Below are 18952 nucleotides of genomic sequence, written 5' to 3'. Positions count from 1 at the left end.
TGAACGAATACGAGAGATGACTCAGTAAATCTGCAAACGCTAGGACTGCTGTGAACACAATGGAAGGGGGTATGTTGATCCAGGTCATACATGACCCAGGTATAGCGATAGGATTTCGTTTTCCTGAGACAATTCAATAAGAGCCGAAGTGAAGTGAGTGCAGATTACTCCACATATGAAAGTGTAGGTTTGTATATGTGTTGGAACAAATCTGATCATGTAATACACCTTAACCTCTTCAATCACAAGGCGTTTGCAATTCGGAAAGAGAGCCAGAGCTGTGACAAGCAATATTTTACTTTGTTCACTTTCTTTTGAGACTTTTCACAAGTATAATAATCAATTTAGTGTCATTGTAAAGCAGATTTTTTGTACTTTATTGTGATACACTTCTAAGTGTCAAAATAGCTACAAAAGATGATCTGCGCATCATAAACAACTGTACTCAAAGCATCATATGCTGACATTAATTAGGAATATAGACACTTCTAGGAGATATGATGGTCAGAAACAAGGAATTTGATCAAGCTTATAAAGACTGATATTGTTTACACGTGGCGAAAAGGGGAGAATAATCACACATGGAAATAATACATAAGAATTAACATTCCAGTGACCAATGGGATAGCTCAGGAAGTCATGGATAAAGGGTATACAGTAGATGAGGCCCAGTAAACGTCTAATGTTTACTTTTATATTCGCATTTTCAATGGGGAAGATGTTGTCAGAAAATGTGGAAATGTTGTCAAAGGTATTTATTTTCCTATTTTACCATGCATATTATAAAATTGGAACGACAGAATAACAACATTTACCATAAAATCTTACTATATCCTATCACTTTTATCATGAAAACGAAGAAAAAATGTCATACCTTCATTACAGTAGCAACGCATATCGCAGATAAATTTAAGGGGTCTATGGCTTCCAACTTCATTCCATTGGAGAAAGCAAGTTTGGAATTACGAACGAAACTAGGCGTAGGAGGCGACACAAACAACTCTGGAGGTGCGTCATTTGCATCATAGGTCCCACGGATACACTTCTCATGGTAGGATTGACTTGCAACTATTTCATGGCCAACTTCCCTGGACCAACCAACTGGATGGATTATGGGGGCATCTTCATGACACCAAAATCCTATACAAAAATCACAAGTGTTACTATATATACGGTGCTGACTTTAAAAAAAATGATGGTTAATCATCACTGGAAGTCTGATGTGAGTAGTGGTGGGTCATGGCAGAGGATATTCTTGAGCAAGAGAACATGGGAGAGACCCATTATTTAGAATACAGTGAAACAAGTGAGAGAATATTCTTGAGCAAGAGAACACAGAGAGACCCATTATATAGAATACAGCACTGTTCAGTCTTATCAATCTCAATCATTATAATAAGAACATGGCACTGTTCATGCTTTGACAAAACTATAAATACAGATCGTCTGTAATTATTACTGTGCCATAACTACTTACCATTATCATCGGGTGGAGCACCATGGTATTTCAAGTGCAATCTTTTTCCCACGACTTCTGTCACAGTAGCTACCCTCATTTGAGCAATTCTGTTCTTGTCCACAACTTCCACATTAAGGCCAGGTCTGTCAAAGAACAAGATGAGGGTAAATATTTATTTCACTTTTCCTTAACATTTATTTTTCAACATTCAAGAATTCTCACTACTTGAGGAAATCACCAAGTTCCAAGCTGATTTCCGAGCTGCGAGGATTTTACCACTTGCTAGCCAAAAGTATTAAAACTAATTCATAAGTCTCACTTTGTTAAAATTCTTGAGAATTCTCAACAGTCTTTGAACACTCAATATCAAACTGTCATGATTATAAAATATCATCATGTTTCAATATTAAAGCATTATATTCTTGAGACCTAATGTCTCTTCTCGTCCTTGGACTATGTCGATTAATTCACAAAAAACTACATAAAAAAAGATTTTACTTCTATATACATCAAACAAAATTACTAAGTATTTAAGGTGTCACATGAAAAAGGTCTGAATGTATGGATGAGAGGTAATGTTTCCTCCTCTCTTCAGCCAAACAAGCAACATAAAGAGAATTACATTTCTTCAACAAGGGATGTCTCCCTTTACTACTACTAATACTTCATGACAGCAGAATCCGACCTCGGAAATCTGGCACGTTTTAGAATCAGCCAGGCGATTTCTATCATACGGGATTTTCTGTGGTCCGGCTGAGGTCTGGTCCCAAGGGTGCCAGTTTTAAGAGGTCAGACTTTTCTCACTGTTCTTAGTATCAATCAAGATGCAACCTTCGTTGAAAAAGCATACTGCTACAAGGCTAATGGCACCATCAGGAGCAGAGCACTGCTAAATTATCACATCAAAAATGAACAAAAAAATTGAGAGAAGCTTACCTGAAGCGAGACTTTTGACTTTCAACGACACGTGACATAAAATTAGTTGGAAGCGTCCTCGCACCTGTCAGTCTCTTCATCAGGAATTCCTTCCAGTCTCTGTATTTATGCTGGATAGAACGAGGAGGTATCAACGGCCTGCCCTGTGTGGCACACCAACCGACAGGGTGGACTCCTCCGAACACAGGTCGACAAAGAAGTCCTTGGAGTGGTCTTCAACAAAGCCCTCAAATCTTAGCTTTGCTTTGTAACCTGCAAATGTTGAGATCAAAATCATCAAATTTGAAGTGCATGGAGTGCACATTAGAAAAAAAATTCGGTAAAGAGAAAATAAATAAAAATTGCCCAGGCCAAAATAACCAAAGGAAAAGTTGAACAACAGCACAATTAAAATTACATTGATATTAAACCCACGAGATGACTTCCTCTTATATGAAGCAATTTTCATTTAGTTTTTCAGCCTTGAACATCATGGCTCTTAAAAAATATATAACAAAATATATACTAGATGCTAAAAGGTATTTTCTGAACTTTCTTTCTGATAAATCATGCAATATTATGCCTCTAAGTGGTGGTAACTGGCTTGGAAAAGGGACAAAAATAATTTAACCATGCTCAGATAACCAAGTTGCAAGAACACTGTCAACAAATAGACCATTCACTAAACCACTCCATGTCCCGATTGAGACTAAGGCAGCTTCATTTCTCATGGGTGGAGACTTTGCTACACACACAAGTGTTGCATCATTGGCATACTGAACAATCTTGTTTTCCAGGCCAACAACCATATCACTTGTACACACTAAAAATAACACCAGACCAAGAACAGTACCCTGTGGAACTCCAGACACAATAGATCTTGGTTCACTAAAGATCCCATCAACAGCAACTCACTGCTGCCTACCTGTCAGGAATCTTTAAGTAAACCTAAAACATATCCACTCACTCCAAGATACTGAAGTTTATAAACGCATGCCTTGTGATTTATTAAATCGAAAGCAGCAATAATATCTATTTCAATTACTGTACACTCAAAACCCCTATCAAGATTCTACCGCAAAAGGTATGCCAAATCTAAAAGAGGATCGCAGGTACCTAAGTGCTTCATATATGCATACTGACTATCAGCAAACAATCCTGTAGAGTCCACATACTTATACAGTGGCTTAAAAAGTTTTTCTGCAACTTTGCAGAGCAGGGAGAAATTGGCCTGTAGTTTCTGCCGTCTGCAGATGTGCCATTCTTTGGAATAGGAATTGTACTGCTAAGCTTGCGCTCATCCAGAAAGATGCTACGTCAATATAAAAATCTAAAGAATTTACTAATCTTGGGAGACAACACACTAGAAACATTTTTGAAAAAACAAAGGGAAGACACCATCAGGATCTTCTCCACTCCATCTATCAAGATTATTATCGAGAATTTTCTTAACATCCCTACAGCGAAATGCAAATTTTGTAAGAATATGTTCAAGATGACAAGTATCGGGAGAGAGACATCCTCAGCTGACTGCTTAGCTTCAAAAGCTCAATGAAGCAGTTCAGCTTTTTCCTTAGGCTTTTCTACGCCTCAACCACATTCTTTGGATCAGTTAATTAAACTGGAAGATCAATTACAGTCAGGACTCCTAGTAATGTTGCCCTATTCCTTATTTGGACAAAACTCTTGAAAATGATTAAACGAGCATTTTATGTGGGAGTCGCTGTGTCTAAGGCCTTCAATTTTGTCAACAGAAACCCAAACTGTGGAAGTCAGCTTTGTGTGTGTCAAGAGCCATTAAGAGAAAAAACTGAATGGCAAACAATAGACGCTTGAATCACCCAAGAGGATGGGTTAATAAATGGTTAAAACTAAACAATCCCATTAATTTTTTAGTTTTTACAATCTATCATCCTCCAAGTTTGAAGTTCAGATTTTCCATTTTGCTGTAGAAACAGCTTTATTTTCAATAAAAAATAAATAAAACCTTATGAAACTCCTCTCACAGCTTATCAGTGCTCTTAGAGTGGAGAAAATGCGAAACTACACCATCCTCAGCATCGTCAACTCCAAGGCTATCTCTGAGATTTCAATATTCATGTCTTCCTTGTGCTTTTACAAACCTCCATTCATTTCCAGCCTGGGGTGGTACCATATTGTACTAAAGTAAGTCAATGCTCAAGCAATACCACCATCAATCCACTTATAATACATACCTGCAATCGATATAACCGTAGCTACCCAAAATGCGTCTTTCGTGACTGCTTCTTCCCCACAAGCAACCTCAACCTTCATCCCTGGACTCATCTGTTCCCAGCACTCGGACATGGGTGCCTGAAATACAAGATTAAGTGTAAAATAAAATACAGTATACTTCCAACAATGGTGAGCTTTTACGATACAGCAGGAAGAAAGAAAACAAGGTAATAACAATATAAAATGGCAACAATGTTAAGATATATTCAAATTACTTAAGAAAAAAGGTGGCTTGAATCAGACTAAGTAAACAGACTATCAAGTAAAAAACAGATCACTTCGTTTGTCCCAAAACAATAAGCGCAGATGGTAGAACATCTAGCAGCAATATATCTAAAACTAATATACTGTACGGTAACTAACAGAAATACAACAGGGACAACATATTAAAACGAGACAATACAGTGATCTGAAATGAAAATTAGGTACTGCATTCCAATTTTTGCAACAACAAGAAACATATTTTTTTATGTTGGACTTTATTTACTTTGCAATTTTGCTTGGAGCTGTCTCTGTCACCATGATGTCAGAACATGAATGTCATAAATCATTAAAGAAAGTAACAAGCCTCACTGCATGTACAACCAAAATTCCTTTTATTTTATGTTGCAAACTGAGTGGAAACCCGCTTCCCAGTTATCTACAAGGTTAAGCTGGAAATAACAGATCTTTAGCTTGGGCAAAAATCAGTATTACTCAAAATTTATTGTAGCCTCAGAATGCACTTGAGACTACAAAATTTCCTGTATCCTTCATGAAGTGGGCCTTTCTCTTATAAAATAAAAAAAAATTTTTTCAAGTGATTTGTATTCTTCATAGATACGCAAAACACAGCCTTTTACACAGAAGTCCTCAGAGCATGCTGGAAATGGCCCATGGAATGTGGTAACAAGGCCACTCACCAAGCACTTGTTTCCTCTAGCACGAGGGACTATGTGGGTTTTCAATAAGATAAAAGGCTCTGAATTGCATACCTAAGAAAATTTTTAGATTACTAGAAAAATTTGGTATTTGTTCCAAAAAACTACCTTTCAAGTAGGAGATTCACTCCTGAAGTGGAAAGATAGTATAATTTGGCATAAGGATGCATGATTGATAGGGACCTGAGTCAGTGAGATCTATCTGAACTTTTAGTCAAAGAAAAATTTGGAGAAACAAGTGCTGCCCTATGATGGAGTAGCACAGGCATAAGGACAGCTAATATCTGGGTCAATCATACTCTGATGGGTTCAGGATGCTTTTTGACCAAAGAGCAGCTTGAAGACTGTAATTTAGCTAGGCAGTAACTACAGATCCTCATGACAATGGTCCAAAGACTTGTACGTTACATCCCTGAGTACAACAAGGATAAAAGTAGTCTGGTACTGCCCAGCACATACCCTTGTTATTTGTAAACCAAAAAGTTGCAACCTCGATACTCCAGCCTACAAAGTAGGGGTCTCAAAAACAGTGCTGCAAGACTCACACTGAGAATGAAAGCATCTCATCTAGATCCTTGCAAACAAATTCTGAGAAAGGAGGGACCAAAGAATGATAAAGTCTCTTGCCATACACTAATGGTGTTTGAGTTTGCCAAAAAATCATAAAAAAAAGACATTTTTATAAAATAAAGTTTTATATATACTTACCAAGTAACTACATAATTATTAGTTTCACTTAACCATGGCAGTTCTAAATTTCAAATTTGCAGTAATGCGCTATTGTTTTAGTGTAGGTAACTAGACCCCGCCCACTACCAGGGAAGAGCCCAATTCGTTTGTGCCCATGTTCATGAGAGGGGAGGTGGGAGGGCTTTGATCATGTAAATACTTGGTAGGTAAATATAAAACTTTATTTTATCAGAAAAATGTAATTTTTATATACGTAACTTACCAAGTAACTACATAGCTGAATCCCACATAAACAGGAGGCGGGGAGCATAGACACTTTCCAACCAAAAACTCTCATTAAAGGAGATGAATTTTAAATAGAAAGGTAGCTAACACTGATGTTATGTTTGTCGTAACCTTACCTGGTGAGAGAGCTGCAGCAGGAAGATAATGCCTCTGGTTGGCGCTCAGCTCAACCTGTAGTGACGTGGCAGTAAAGCCAGGTCGTCTCTACTCCAGTGCGAGAACCTTGCAGTTGAGGAGTACTCCAAAGACTGACAAGGCCTTACAAAAATGCCCTTGCCCTGGGCGCAATACAATGAATACAACCAGAAATCCATAATCACACAATATTAAAACCATCACCCAACCATTAAAAACCGACGACCCGTGGGTAGTCCTGGTACACACCACCACCAAGCAGCCCAAAACTCAGCATCCTCTGACAAGGCGAGGAGATACAGGATTAGAAGGTAAACCCCTATCCTTATCCTTCTTCCCCCAATACCATGCCACCCACGACCGACACACTGATTCTGACTGCCAGTAAGTTGATTGGAGAATCACGGAGAGTGACAAGTTCTTAAAAGCCAACAAAGGGCAACTGTTCTAATCCCATGAGCTTTTACTTTAAAAAGAGAGAGATCGTCCTCTTGAATCTTCAAGTGTGACTCAGAAATAACAATCTTTAAAAAGAAAGCCAAGGTGTTCTTAGATAACGGTCATGATGGGTTTTTACAGAACACCATAGATTTTCCAAGGGACCTCTAATCCCTTTGGTCCTACCCAAGTACAGTAGTACTGAAGAGCTCTAACCAGGCAAAGAGTTCCCTCCTGGTCTGCTGGCCCAAGGATATCTAACAAACTTTTGATGGCAAACAAACATGGCCAAGGGTTGGACGGGGTTTCATTTTTTGCCAGGAATTCAAGTGTGAATGAGCAGACTGCATCTCCTTGCGCAAAACTCACTCACTCACTGAAGGTGTGTAATTCGGTGATCCTCTCTGCCGTAGCTAACGCAACTAAAAAGAGAGTCTTTCTGGTTTAATTTCTCAGGGATAAGGCATGAAGGGGCTCAAATACAGGGCCAGAGAGCCATTTGAAGATGACATCTAGATTCCGGGCGACTGACGTAGACTTGCTTGGAAGTGTCTAGGGACTTGATTAGATCGCTCATGTCTCAATTAGCATACAAATCGAGACCTCTATGTCTAAACACAGAGTTTGGCATAGATCTATAACCTCTGATTGTAGAGGTGGCCAAGCCTCGAGAGGACCTCAGAAATATTAAAAAATCAGCGATCTGTGCCACATAGTTTTTAGAAGATGATCATCTTGGTAGTCTGGAGGCCTCTACTGGCTGCCTCATTATGAAGGCCGAATCAGGTGATGACGGGGCTCCTGGAGAGAAGAAAGTCGGAGAGAAGAAGAGGATGTACCTCAAGAGCACCGAATATGCTGATGTAGGATGTTCTTGATCAATGGCTTCTTCATCAGCTTCCTCACTGGAAGTAATGGGAGAAGGAGCTAAGTCTGCCTGATCCTACGTAGCAGCCGTCACTGGCACCAAACGTTTGGCTTCTGGCACCAAGCATACTGAAGGCGAGAATTCTGGCATATGGCGCTCGGAAACTGGGCATACAGACACTGGGCACTGGTCAGCAGTTGGGCGCTTGGGCACTGAGAGCTCGTAACCCAATCACTTGGACACTGGCGATCCGACACCATACGCTCTGACATTGGGCGTTTGAACAGTGCGCTCGGACACAGAACAGTCATACACTACACATTCGGAAATCAGGCGCTCGCCGCTGGATGCTTGGACAACTTGGATGAGGAATACTGCAACAAAGACCAGCTCACCATCATCGAAGTGTCATGCACAAGCCAATCAGGACTGGAAGTTACGATTCAGACACAGAACACTTTGACACTGTGTGTTCGGACACCGGGCACTCAGACAACTTGGATGAGGAATGCCACGTCAAAGCCTGGCTCTCCATCATCAAAGTGTTATGCACAACTTGCTTGGGACTAACCCAAAAACTGCAGGAGGGAAGAGGACTGTGTTCTTGTTCCCTGGGAATCTTACGTAGGAGTGAGGAAGCTCGCTCAGCGGAAGGAGCATGCCTTTTCAATGAAACTGACACTTTTGAAAAACATTTACACCCCCTGACTGCACTGGTGTCTGAATCACTGGACAACAGAGCATGAACATCCGTATGAACGCCTTTCCAATGGCAATCCACCGAGTCCTGGGTTCGATCAACAGGCTTGGTTGAGGGGGCAACTACCCGTGGACAAGCACCACAGACCTCCCTTGGACTTATGATCTGCTTCCTCCCAGGTTTGAGGAAGTCTAACACTGACCTTTGTCTAGGAGCCTCGGTGGGATGAGTAGTCACCTCCTCCACTTGCACCAACACTAATTACGCTTACCTGATCCATAAGGGCCTTAACCGAAGACCCGATTTGGGCTAACAAGCGTACCAAACTTCTAGTTTGGTCAAGTCTAGCTTCTAGGCTGGCGATGACATTGGGTTCAAAAGAACAGGAGCCAGGTAACAGAGTTTGAGGAAAAGTTGGAGGGCTGGTGATCGAGGAGAACACAGGTAAAGGTGTAGAAGGCACAGGCTGAGAAGCAATAAATGATTTCGGAGAAGAAACCTGACTAGCTAAACCTTTAGCCTCAGCTGCCTTTCTCTGTTTGTCTATTTGGAGTCTATCTAGATGTGCTTCCAAAACTTCCCATTTTCCCTGATCCCAGTCTTTGCATTCATCACGTTTAAGTTCAAACGAGCAAATTTGCCCTCTACAATGGCAACGCAAAGTGAGCAAGTCATACTAAGCAGAAATAAGCCTAGTATTACAGCCTATTACAGCCTTTGCTGCAATACCTAATACTACAAGCTCGAGAAACTGACATAACAAGTCACAAGTCTGAATAATAAACTAGCTAAGCTAATAAATAGCATGCTGCCAACACGAATGAATACTGTACTTCACCAAAGGCGAAAGATACAACCATCCAGCGAGATTCAAATCACAGCTGCTTAACCAACCGTGTACAGTTGGTGACCGGCAGAAACAAACTGGGCTCTTCAGCACTGTTGTGCCTATTCTTCTCAAGTAGTGGGAGGGGTTAGTTACCTACACTAAAACAATAGTGTTATTGCAAATTTCAAGTTTAGAAATGGCCCAGTTAAGTGACACTAAAAGCTATGTAGTTACTTGCTAAGTTACTTATATAAAAATTAAGAATCCCAAGCCCTGTGAAAGCCAGATAAAATATACTTGGCTACACATATGGATTCCTGTCTTGTGCTCACATCACTTCCAGTACGTATTCTAAACCTTAATAGTGCGAAGAGCAGGTAAACATAGAATTATAACACAAACCAGTCAAAAATGAATATGGTCCAAAAGATCCTGGCTAAACACACACACATATATATATTCAGTTTTTTTTTTATGAACACTGTAGCATTTGCATACCTCAACTCACCAAAGTTTAAATACTTACATGTTTAAAGCAGCTGACAGGTACAGCCAGAAAGTTGGGATCCTTCAAGTAAGAATCAGACCACTGAAAGCTCCCCTCCAAGTCGACAGTGGATTCTGCTGGGGGCAGATATGTAGGAGACACCATCTCCTCTTGTGGAACAGCAGGCTGTGGTTGTGGCATGGCCTGATTGGGCTTGGAAGGAGATGGAATTAAAGGTGAGGCAGGCTTTTCAATTACAGGTGTGGCAGCAGGTTTACTGACGACCTGTAACAACAAACAGAACATTACATCATGCACCCAGCAATTACATGTAAACATTTACCAACAGCAAAAAATCCCATTCTAATTTCTAAGCCGACTTCAAGAATTGCTCTGTAACTCGGAAGCAACGACAGAAATTCACCTTTTGCACTGGAATAACTTTCTGTTCAGGTTCTTCACTCGTTTCGTCTTTCACTCCGTGACTTTCCACCACATGCTGAGAGGGTGGGAGGGGTCCACGGGCACAAGCAAGGCTGCAGAACTTGCGCTCCTTGCCATAAAAAGCGTGTTTAACTCCTATGGCACCACATTTTTCACAAACAGCTGCAAAATCAAATAAATACTGGTTGACGAAAACTTCAAAAAATTTTTAAAATGGGACACTGACAACTCTATCCAATGACTGAATCATGAATAAGTTTTCTTCATAAAAACAAACTTAGAAGATTCATACTATCAGAGAATTTCCAAAGCAATACCTTGCAAAGCTAACAATTCATATGTCAAACAATATAAAAAGGAAAGTGCTTAATAGTGTATGAATGCAATACATAATTACTCAAAAATAAAAACATATGCACCTACTTATTAAAATGTTAAAAACACTTTCAAAAGTCAATGTTTGTATACAACTTACCCATTCCTTCACGCATGATTGGAATTGCATCAAGGTCAGTGTCCTTCTGATAGGCAATGGGCGTCTTCAACTTCAGCGCTGGGTGGTGATGTACCTGGTACAAAATCATAGATTTATTTGCAAGACAACAAGCTATGCACTACCAATTGAATGTGTGACCTCACTGTCCAAATTCAAAAAAGAAATATGTAATCGTGTTACCTTAGGTTTCTTGGATTTTGGCAGGGCCGGTGGTGATTCATCAGCCGCCTGCATGACTGTGGTATCAGTCGTAGGAGTACCCTGTTGCTGGATGACCTGACTACCCGACGAATCTTCATCGTACCCATCATAAGATTCGTACATATACTCCGGCTGAGAAACGTAATCACCCGTATTTGGGTCATACAGCTGGAAGTTAATACACATTAGAGATAAATGAAAAGATAACATCTTAACCTAAACAATAAGAACATGCAAACTGATTACTGTAACTGTAAAACTGAGACGTGAAAGCATACTGAGGCCATGAATTTATAAAACCTGCATTGTCTTCTGGCAAAATTTTTCATTTTTTTACCAAATGGCTAATTTACTCGATTTTGTGGAGATTTGCTGCTCCATAAGAATTATGTATAAAATAAATAATAGAATAAGCGATAACGCTTCAAAACTGTGTAATTCAAAATTTTCAACACATCCAATTTATTAACATTTTCTTTGAAACTGCCTTCCAAGGCATCCACACAATACAGTAATGAGGAATTCAGGAAGACCTCCAACAAAAACTGAAAGTGAAAATTCACAAGAAAATCTAACTATTATAAACTCATATTCAATACTGATAAGGTCATTATGCTTGAACTAAACAGCCTTACCATTGGTGTGTGTTGAGTAGCCGTTGACTCACTATACGACACTGGCGTAGGTACGAGAGGACGTGGATGATCTGAAAGAAGAGGGGCTGCTGTGCCAGTATTCAGCATAACTTCTGCTGGATCAGCCGGATTGAAGGATACCCCCGTCACCCCATACCAGAGCATCCCCAGGTCTGTTGGAAAGAATGGGAAGTTTTACTTCCTTTACTGATAAAGACACAAAACAAATACTGAATATAAAAGTGAAACTACTGTCATGTTAGTCTGAGGACAGAAGCAGCGAGTTAGAGAAGTCAATTAGTGGCTTTGGTAAAGTAGGATAATAGTCAGTAGGAGGACTCTTACAACCAGAGATGGGTGACTTGCACCAGATACATAATCAGGCAAAAAGAGCAGAAGATTGAAGAGAGTGGAAACAGACTACTTACATAAAAATTTTATGCAATAATTTTACTTAACATAACAATAACTGAAAGTCACCAGCTGGCTACAAGTACAGACACCACAATAATAATATGCTGCAGCTGTGGATAAGACAATGAGAAACTTCTCTTCTCTCTAAAAATTTTGCAAATTCTTGGAAGCCTGAGAAAGTAGCCTTTAGCTCCAGGAAGTTTGTGTAATGTTTCTCCTCTGGGGACCAAGTTCCTCTGCCTGGAAGTCAAGGAGATGAGCATCCAACCCATGCACCAAAGCATTCCTAAGCATTAAGACATCCAGAGCAGGAGGAATGGGAGGGAGGCACCTATGCACTCTGTTCATGTCATATCTTGCTAAAGGTCTCTTAAATCTTCCTTCTAAAAAACTGGCAATCTTCAAGCACAGTTAGAGCTTACCACCATTTGGAAAGCCAAGGCTAAAGGGATCAGATCCTGAACCAGCTTTCCTAATGACATTAAGCTACCAATTACTGTATTTGATGGCTTATAAGACGCATGTCTGCATAGGACGCACCCCAATTTCAGCAGGACATTGAGGGAAAAAAAATAAGGTTTCCTAGCCTATGCTCATATGATTTAGAATCAACAAAAACATTAATAAAGAAGTTATTTACCATATTTATATTTATCAAAATATGTATTATACAATCAGCCATTTACTACGATCGAATGTTTCGTCTGCTGCTGAAAGCTACCTCATAGGTTTACCAATAGATTGCAACACATTCATTTGTAAACGTTTCTTACCGGCAGAACCAACAAAAACATTAATAAAGATGTTACCTACGGTAATATATATCCATTATATATTATAAAAGTAGCATGAATTGTCAACCACCAATTGATCGAAGCCATGTTGTTATGCGTGAAGAGAATGTTAGCAGGAATTGCCAACTACCAACTGAACGAAGCCTTGTTATTCGTAAAGCTCTCGAGATAATCACCAATAGGTAGCAGCACACGTACTGGAAGTCTGTAAATGTGGAATGCGGCGATGCGCTGTAGACGCGGCGATAATGATATTAACACATTTTAATGAAAATATCGATAATAACAACGTAGATATTGATTATAATACTAGCAGTAGTAATTGCGGTGATGGTAAGTGTGATAATGATAAATAATTATAATAAACTTTGGTTTTTAATAGGTTATTAGGATAACACCGAATGTTAGGCTAGGCTACAACATCTACATGACGTTTCATGTATAATTTCGGCCAAAATTCTTAAATTTTGAGCCTACATTATGTACATAGGACGCATGGGGATTTTTTAGGCCATTTTTTTATTAAAAAAGTGCGTCTTATATGCCGTCAAATACGGTAAGATCTCCTAGGTCTTGCTTGGTGGCCAAGGGACTTATAAAGAATTGTTCAATAACCACCATTAGTGCTCCACTCCTTTTGTTGCAAGCAGGCACGAACTCCTTCCTTGTGTCAACGAACCTGAAAAATAAGTGGCCAGTGTGATGGACATCATATCTGACTTCTTCCAATTGATTTGAAGAATCAAGGAGTGGCACAGCTGGAAGAGCAAGGATATATGCTGCCATAACTCCTCTCCAAAAAGGAGACACGATAAACCAGTCAAGGAACAGATGCAGACAGATCCAAGCTTGAGCCCAAACTACTACTTGGACCATAGTTTGATTAAGACTTCAAGGACAGCACAGACAGAAACACATGAAACACAACAGGTGTGTCTTCCCTTCACAAACAAATCCAAGATACTCCTGCTAGGCAAAGTGGGTCAAGACAAGGAGGTGCACATCCCAAAGGTCCAGGGAGTCCTGAAAATTCCCCTTTCCACTTCCACCTTAATTGTGTCAACAAAAGGAACATGTTTAAGGGGCTGAGATCCATGACAGGTCTCTGACAAACCCTAATGCCTTTAGGACAATGAGGAGGCAACTGTAAAAGTTGTTGCTGGATGAGAAGAGGCTATTTCCAGAATGGGAAAACTGTACCAGTGCCACAGGATGTCAGTGACCCACATCTCCATTCCTATAGTCGCACAATTCTTTCAGTCCCGCTGGAAACGAATCTTATGAGAGGCAGTGCTATCCACAAGAGAGGCAAATTCCCCCTTCCTTTACCTTCTCCAGCAAGTACTATGCAGACAAATATCACACCTTTATCCAAGTGAAAAGGGAAGCATGACAATCTCCCTTAGAACTGTCTGCTAATATCACAGGGAATGAATGCCTTGGAGAGTCAGTATGAGAGGCCTTGGGGAAAGAGGAACCTTAAAAAGTCTTAAGGTGGGATATTACAGAAGACAAATTCCCCATATCAAATATGGAAGACCATGTGGCCATCAATATCACTTTGCCTCTAAAGTCTTTCACTAAAGCCTCCAAGCAATGGAAGGGGACCCAGGATTAGTGACCTGTAGCTCCCAAAGATCTGCCCAGACAGGAAGGGTTACAGGTCCTTGAAGGCCATATTTCTCCTCTGAAAAAAAAAAAAAAAAAAAAATTACCGGGATAAAGGCTTGCTCCATAGGGCAAACTGACCAACAAACCCTGGATATTCCTCCTAAGGCCTTCTCTGACAATCAAGTCGTCATGGCCCAAGAACCCCCTCTTGCCAGTTCAGAATGGGAAGGATCTCTCTACAAGTACACCTGCACTGGAGCAAGACTTCCAGTCTTTCAGAGAAAGAAGCTTTACAAGCGCCATAAAACCGGATCGCTGTTAACCAGGGGCTGCCTGTACCTGTCACAGTGAAGTCCTACCCTCTAATAATAGGTCAAGCCACAAGACAGTCTGGAGAGGAGCCATGGAGATGGATTCCTAGGTGTTCTCTGAAGCAGAGAATGAAAGACCCTCCTACTGGAGTCTCTTTAGAGGAAGGTTGTTCCTCATCCAACAGGCCGATGAGTCCAAATGCATAGGAGTAGCCTCTGCATCCTCTAGCACATAGTACCTCCTTTGCATGAGAGAGGTGAGGGGAGTATGCTTAATCTGCCACAGGACAGGGAACTTCCCAACCTACAGATCAGGATGTCCACCTCCTCTAATACAATTTGCCCAAGGGTTGAACCTCCAGAGCATTCTTAAAGGTCAGCTCCACTGACAAGAAAAATGTCAGCAGGTTGAAAAGCTGAAGTCACTCCACTCATGGATGAGCAAAATTACTACCTGAAAGTGCTGTGCCACCTCTACCTGCAAGGGTTCCAGAGGAGAGGGAACCTCAGGCCGCATCAGAACCTGGGATATGAGCTGCACATACAAGCAAAGAAGGTGTTGCACCAACTCTCTGTTTCACTGCCGATTCTCTGTCTTGCACTGAACTAGACAATCCTCTTCCCAGAAAAGATGTGTGGGACCTAGTAGTCAATATCAGAACAGAGTTCTGACTGACTCGGACTCTGCTCCTAGACTTAGAAGCCACCAACACCATTGACAGAGAACAAGCCTGCACACAACCACCTTCACCTACAAGTCCACGCAACAAACCACACATTAGAGGTGGGGAGATTACAAAGTATGCAAACTCCAGAGATCATGCATGAGCCAAGTGGGATGGAAGCACAGGTTTCCACCTATGGCCTTCCAAAGTAGGGTAAAAACATACACCATCGCTCGAATGAGCTTAACCCTTAGGCCAAGTGCATACAGCAAATGGGTTGCAAATGTCTCTCTCTAAGGAACTCCTTGGAGACATGGAGAGATGGGTTGTCTTAAGCAACTGACCTCCCCAGATCATCCAAACGTGGGCAAGCAAAGGAAGTGAAGTACACAGACATGTCAAAGTGTGAACCTGAGAGCTCATAAGTGGACAAGGTGGGGGCCTTGTTCAGTCAAAATGGGGCTACAAGGGTCATGGAGGTGTTCTGATGCATTGACAGCTTGTTGATTACTTCCCTGATCATTCCGAAAGGAGGGAAGGCGTACACATGTAAGTTTGTCCAATCCAAAAGCATGGCGTCCGTGCTCCATGCTTGAGGATCTGGGACCAGAGAGCGAAAGAGGGGCAGATGGCGGTTTCTCGACGTCGCGAAAAGATCCACCGTGGGTTTACCCCACAGTTTCCAAAGGTTGTTGCAGACTACTGGATTTAAGGTCCATTCAGTTGGAAGGACCTGTTTGAGGCGGCTTAATTAGTCCGCGATCAGGCTCGTCCTCCCTTGAATGAACTGGGTGACAAGAGAGACTTGGTTCTCTTCCGCCCACTGAAGGAGATCCTTCGCCGTCTCGTACAGGGAGAAGGAATGAGTGCCCCCCTGTTTGCGAATATATGCAAGAGCTGTGGTGTTGTCCGCGTGTACTACAATGTTCTTGCCGCGGACCAGATCCAAGAAGTATTGAAGGCCCAGGTGAATTGCTCTCAGTTCCTTTATGTTGATGTGAGCATTCTGTTGTTCTGTAGTCCATGTTCTGGAGACTTCCTGACCTTCCAAAAGGGCGCCCCAGCCTAGGTCGGAGGCATCTGAATAAAATTGAAGGTCAGGGTGCACTGGGAGAAGAGACTACCCTTCCCAAAGTCTTTTTCCGCACGACCACCACTGGAGATCCTCTTTGATTTCCAACGTAATCGGGAAGATGAAAGAGTCTGGTTGGGTTTTTCTGCACCAATAATTTGCTTTGAGAAAAAACTTAAGTGGTCTCATGTGCAGTTTGCATAGATTTACAAATTGCTCTACTGAAGCAAGGGTCCCCAGAAAACTCATCCACTGCACTGCCGTGCAGGAAGGAAGAGCAAGGAACTGACTGACAGTCTTGAAGGCAGTTCTCGACTCTTTTGGGCGACAGAAAAGCCCAAAAAGTCTGAGAGTTCAGTATCATCCCTAAATAGGGAATCTCCTGAGATGGAATCAGAAGGGATTTCTTTTTGTTTACGAGGATGCCTAACTCCTGTGTCAGGCGAAGAGTTCTTCTCAAGTCCTCCGTGCACTTTTCCTTTGATGACGAGTGGAGAAGCCAATCGTCTAGATATAAGTTGATGTTGATTCCCAGAAGGTGAAGCCAATTCCCCAGAGGAGCAAGGATTCGGGTGAAAACTTGAGGAGTCGTCGATAAACCGAAGCATAGGGCCCGGAACTGTGGTATCCTGTCCTGAAAAACGAAGCGTAGAAATTTCTGTGAGTCTGGATGAACAGGGACGTGAAAATACGCATCCTGCATATCCAGGGTGACCATCCAGTCCCCCTGTTGTACTGAGGACATGACAGAGCGAACAGTCTCTGAGTGAAACTTCATCTTCAGCACGAACACATTCAAAGTGTTTACATCCATAACGGGCCTCCAGCGCCCACGAGACCTTTGGGACCACAAAAAGGCGATTGTAGAAACCTTCTGAGTGGGGCTCTAGGACTTCTTCCACTACTCCTTTGGAAAGGAGTTCGACTTCTTGAAAGAGGGCCAAAAACTTCGTGGAACCTTTTGAGTACGCTGTCAAGGTGATAGGAGAGTAGTTAAGGGAGGAGTCTTTACGAAAGGAATGGAGTAGCCCTCCTTGAGAACCTTGATCACCCAAGGGTCTGCTCCTCTGTTCTCTCATTCCTTCCAGAAAAGTAGAAGTCTGGCTCCTACCTGGGTGCAGAGGACTAACTTCTCACTTCTTGGGGTTGGATTTGAAAGAAGACCTCTTAATGGACTTTGTAGGATGTCGGAAGTTTGATCTAGGTCGAGGCTGGGTCATAGCTCTCCCTCCATGAAAGGGTTGCGACTGAAGAGGGGAGAATGATCTAGATGAGGAAGGCACAGGCTCCTTAAGACGTCTAGTGGACTGAGTCAACAAGTCAGAGGCGGACTTGCTCTGTAACTCTAAAAGAATATCCTTCACTATATTTTGAGGAAAGAGGTGAGACTTGTCTAAGGCAGCGAAGAGTAGAGCTGACTTCTGCGTCAGCGAGACTCCTTTCGAGGCGAATGAACACCAGAGCTCCCTCTTCTTAAGGACTCCCATAGAAAAAAGGGAGGTGAGTTCTAAAGAGCCATCTCTAATTGCTCTGTCTGAGCATGAAATAACTCCTAGCCAATCTAGGAAACTGAATATCTCAAATACCTTAAAAATATTCTTGATAAGGTGGTCTAGTTCGGCTGAGGAAAACATTACCTTGGCCGACAATAAAGCCTTTCTATGGGATGAATCCACCAGACCAGAGAAGTCCCCTTGGGAGGAGGCAGGAACTCCCAAGGAAAGAGCTTCTCTGGTGGCATAGTAAGAGTATCTCATCTTCAACAATTTGCTGGGCGGAGAGGCGAAAGTTGCTTTGCCCTGTTCTCTCTTAGCGGCCAGCCAGGCATGAACTTCTTTGAGAGCTTTCTTCGAGGAGGAGGAAAGAACAAGCTTGGGTAGTCTGGTACCTTCCGACGGATGCTTTTTCATGAGATAGGTAGAAGCTGGAGAAGTAGGTGAAGCAGGCATGAAGAAGTCCGGGTAATTCTCCAAGAGGAAACGCAGGGGAGACGAGTAGAAAGAAGAGGGAACCGTATCCTGAACAATCTCTTCTTCCTCCGAAGAGATAGGAGACAATGATTTATCCATCAACTCTGGAACAGACGCAGATTTCTTCAAAAGACCCGCAAGCTCGGTCAATTGGCGCTTAAGTGGGGCTAAAGAATCTTCCTGGACCGATGAAGGCGGAATAGCCGACAAGGGTGCATTGGTTCCAGAAGAAGAAGCTGGGAATTCGGCTGTGGGCATTGGAAGTTCAGGAGTTGGCGCTGGGCACTTTAGAGCTGAAGTCTGGCATGAGACGGCAGGTGCCAGGCTCTCATTGGCAGAATTCTGGCGAATATTGGC

At 41.9% G+C, this 18952-nt stretch overlaps 1 protein-coding gene across 1 annotated transcript in view; it reads right to left on the bottom strand.

Annotated features, from left to right (window-relative positions):
* Positions 1–18952, bottom strand: part of LOC136856045 (MBT domain-containing protein 1-like) — a 74421-nt gene that overhangs the window by 41103 nt on the left and 14366 nt on the right. The window contains 10 exon segments of the mRNA XM_067133608.1: positions 875–1140; positions 1478–1602; positions 2396–2567; positions 2570–2647; positions 4591–4708; positions 10022–10267; positions 10407–10588; positions 10902–10995; positions 11103–11291; positions 11759–11931. Coding sequence (XP_066989709.1) covers positions 875–1140; positions 1478–1602; positions 2396–2567; positions 2570–2647; positions 4591–4708; positions 10022–10267; positions 10407–10588; positions 10902–10995; positions 11103–11291; positions 11759–11931 — 1643 coding nt within the window.

The sequence above is a fragment of the Macrobrachium rosenbergii genome, chromosome 34 (assembly GCF_040412425.1).
Source record: "Macrobrachium rosenbergii isolate ZJJX-2024 chromosome 34, ASM4041242v1, whole genome shotgun sequence".
Classification (NCBI taxonomy): Eukaryota; Metazoa; Arthropoda; class Malacostraca; order Decapoda; family Palaemonidae; genus Macrobrachium; species Macrobrachium rosenbergii.
Note: the sequence above shows the minus strand (reverse complement) of the source record. Positions and strands in the feature narration are given on the sequence as shown.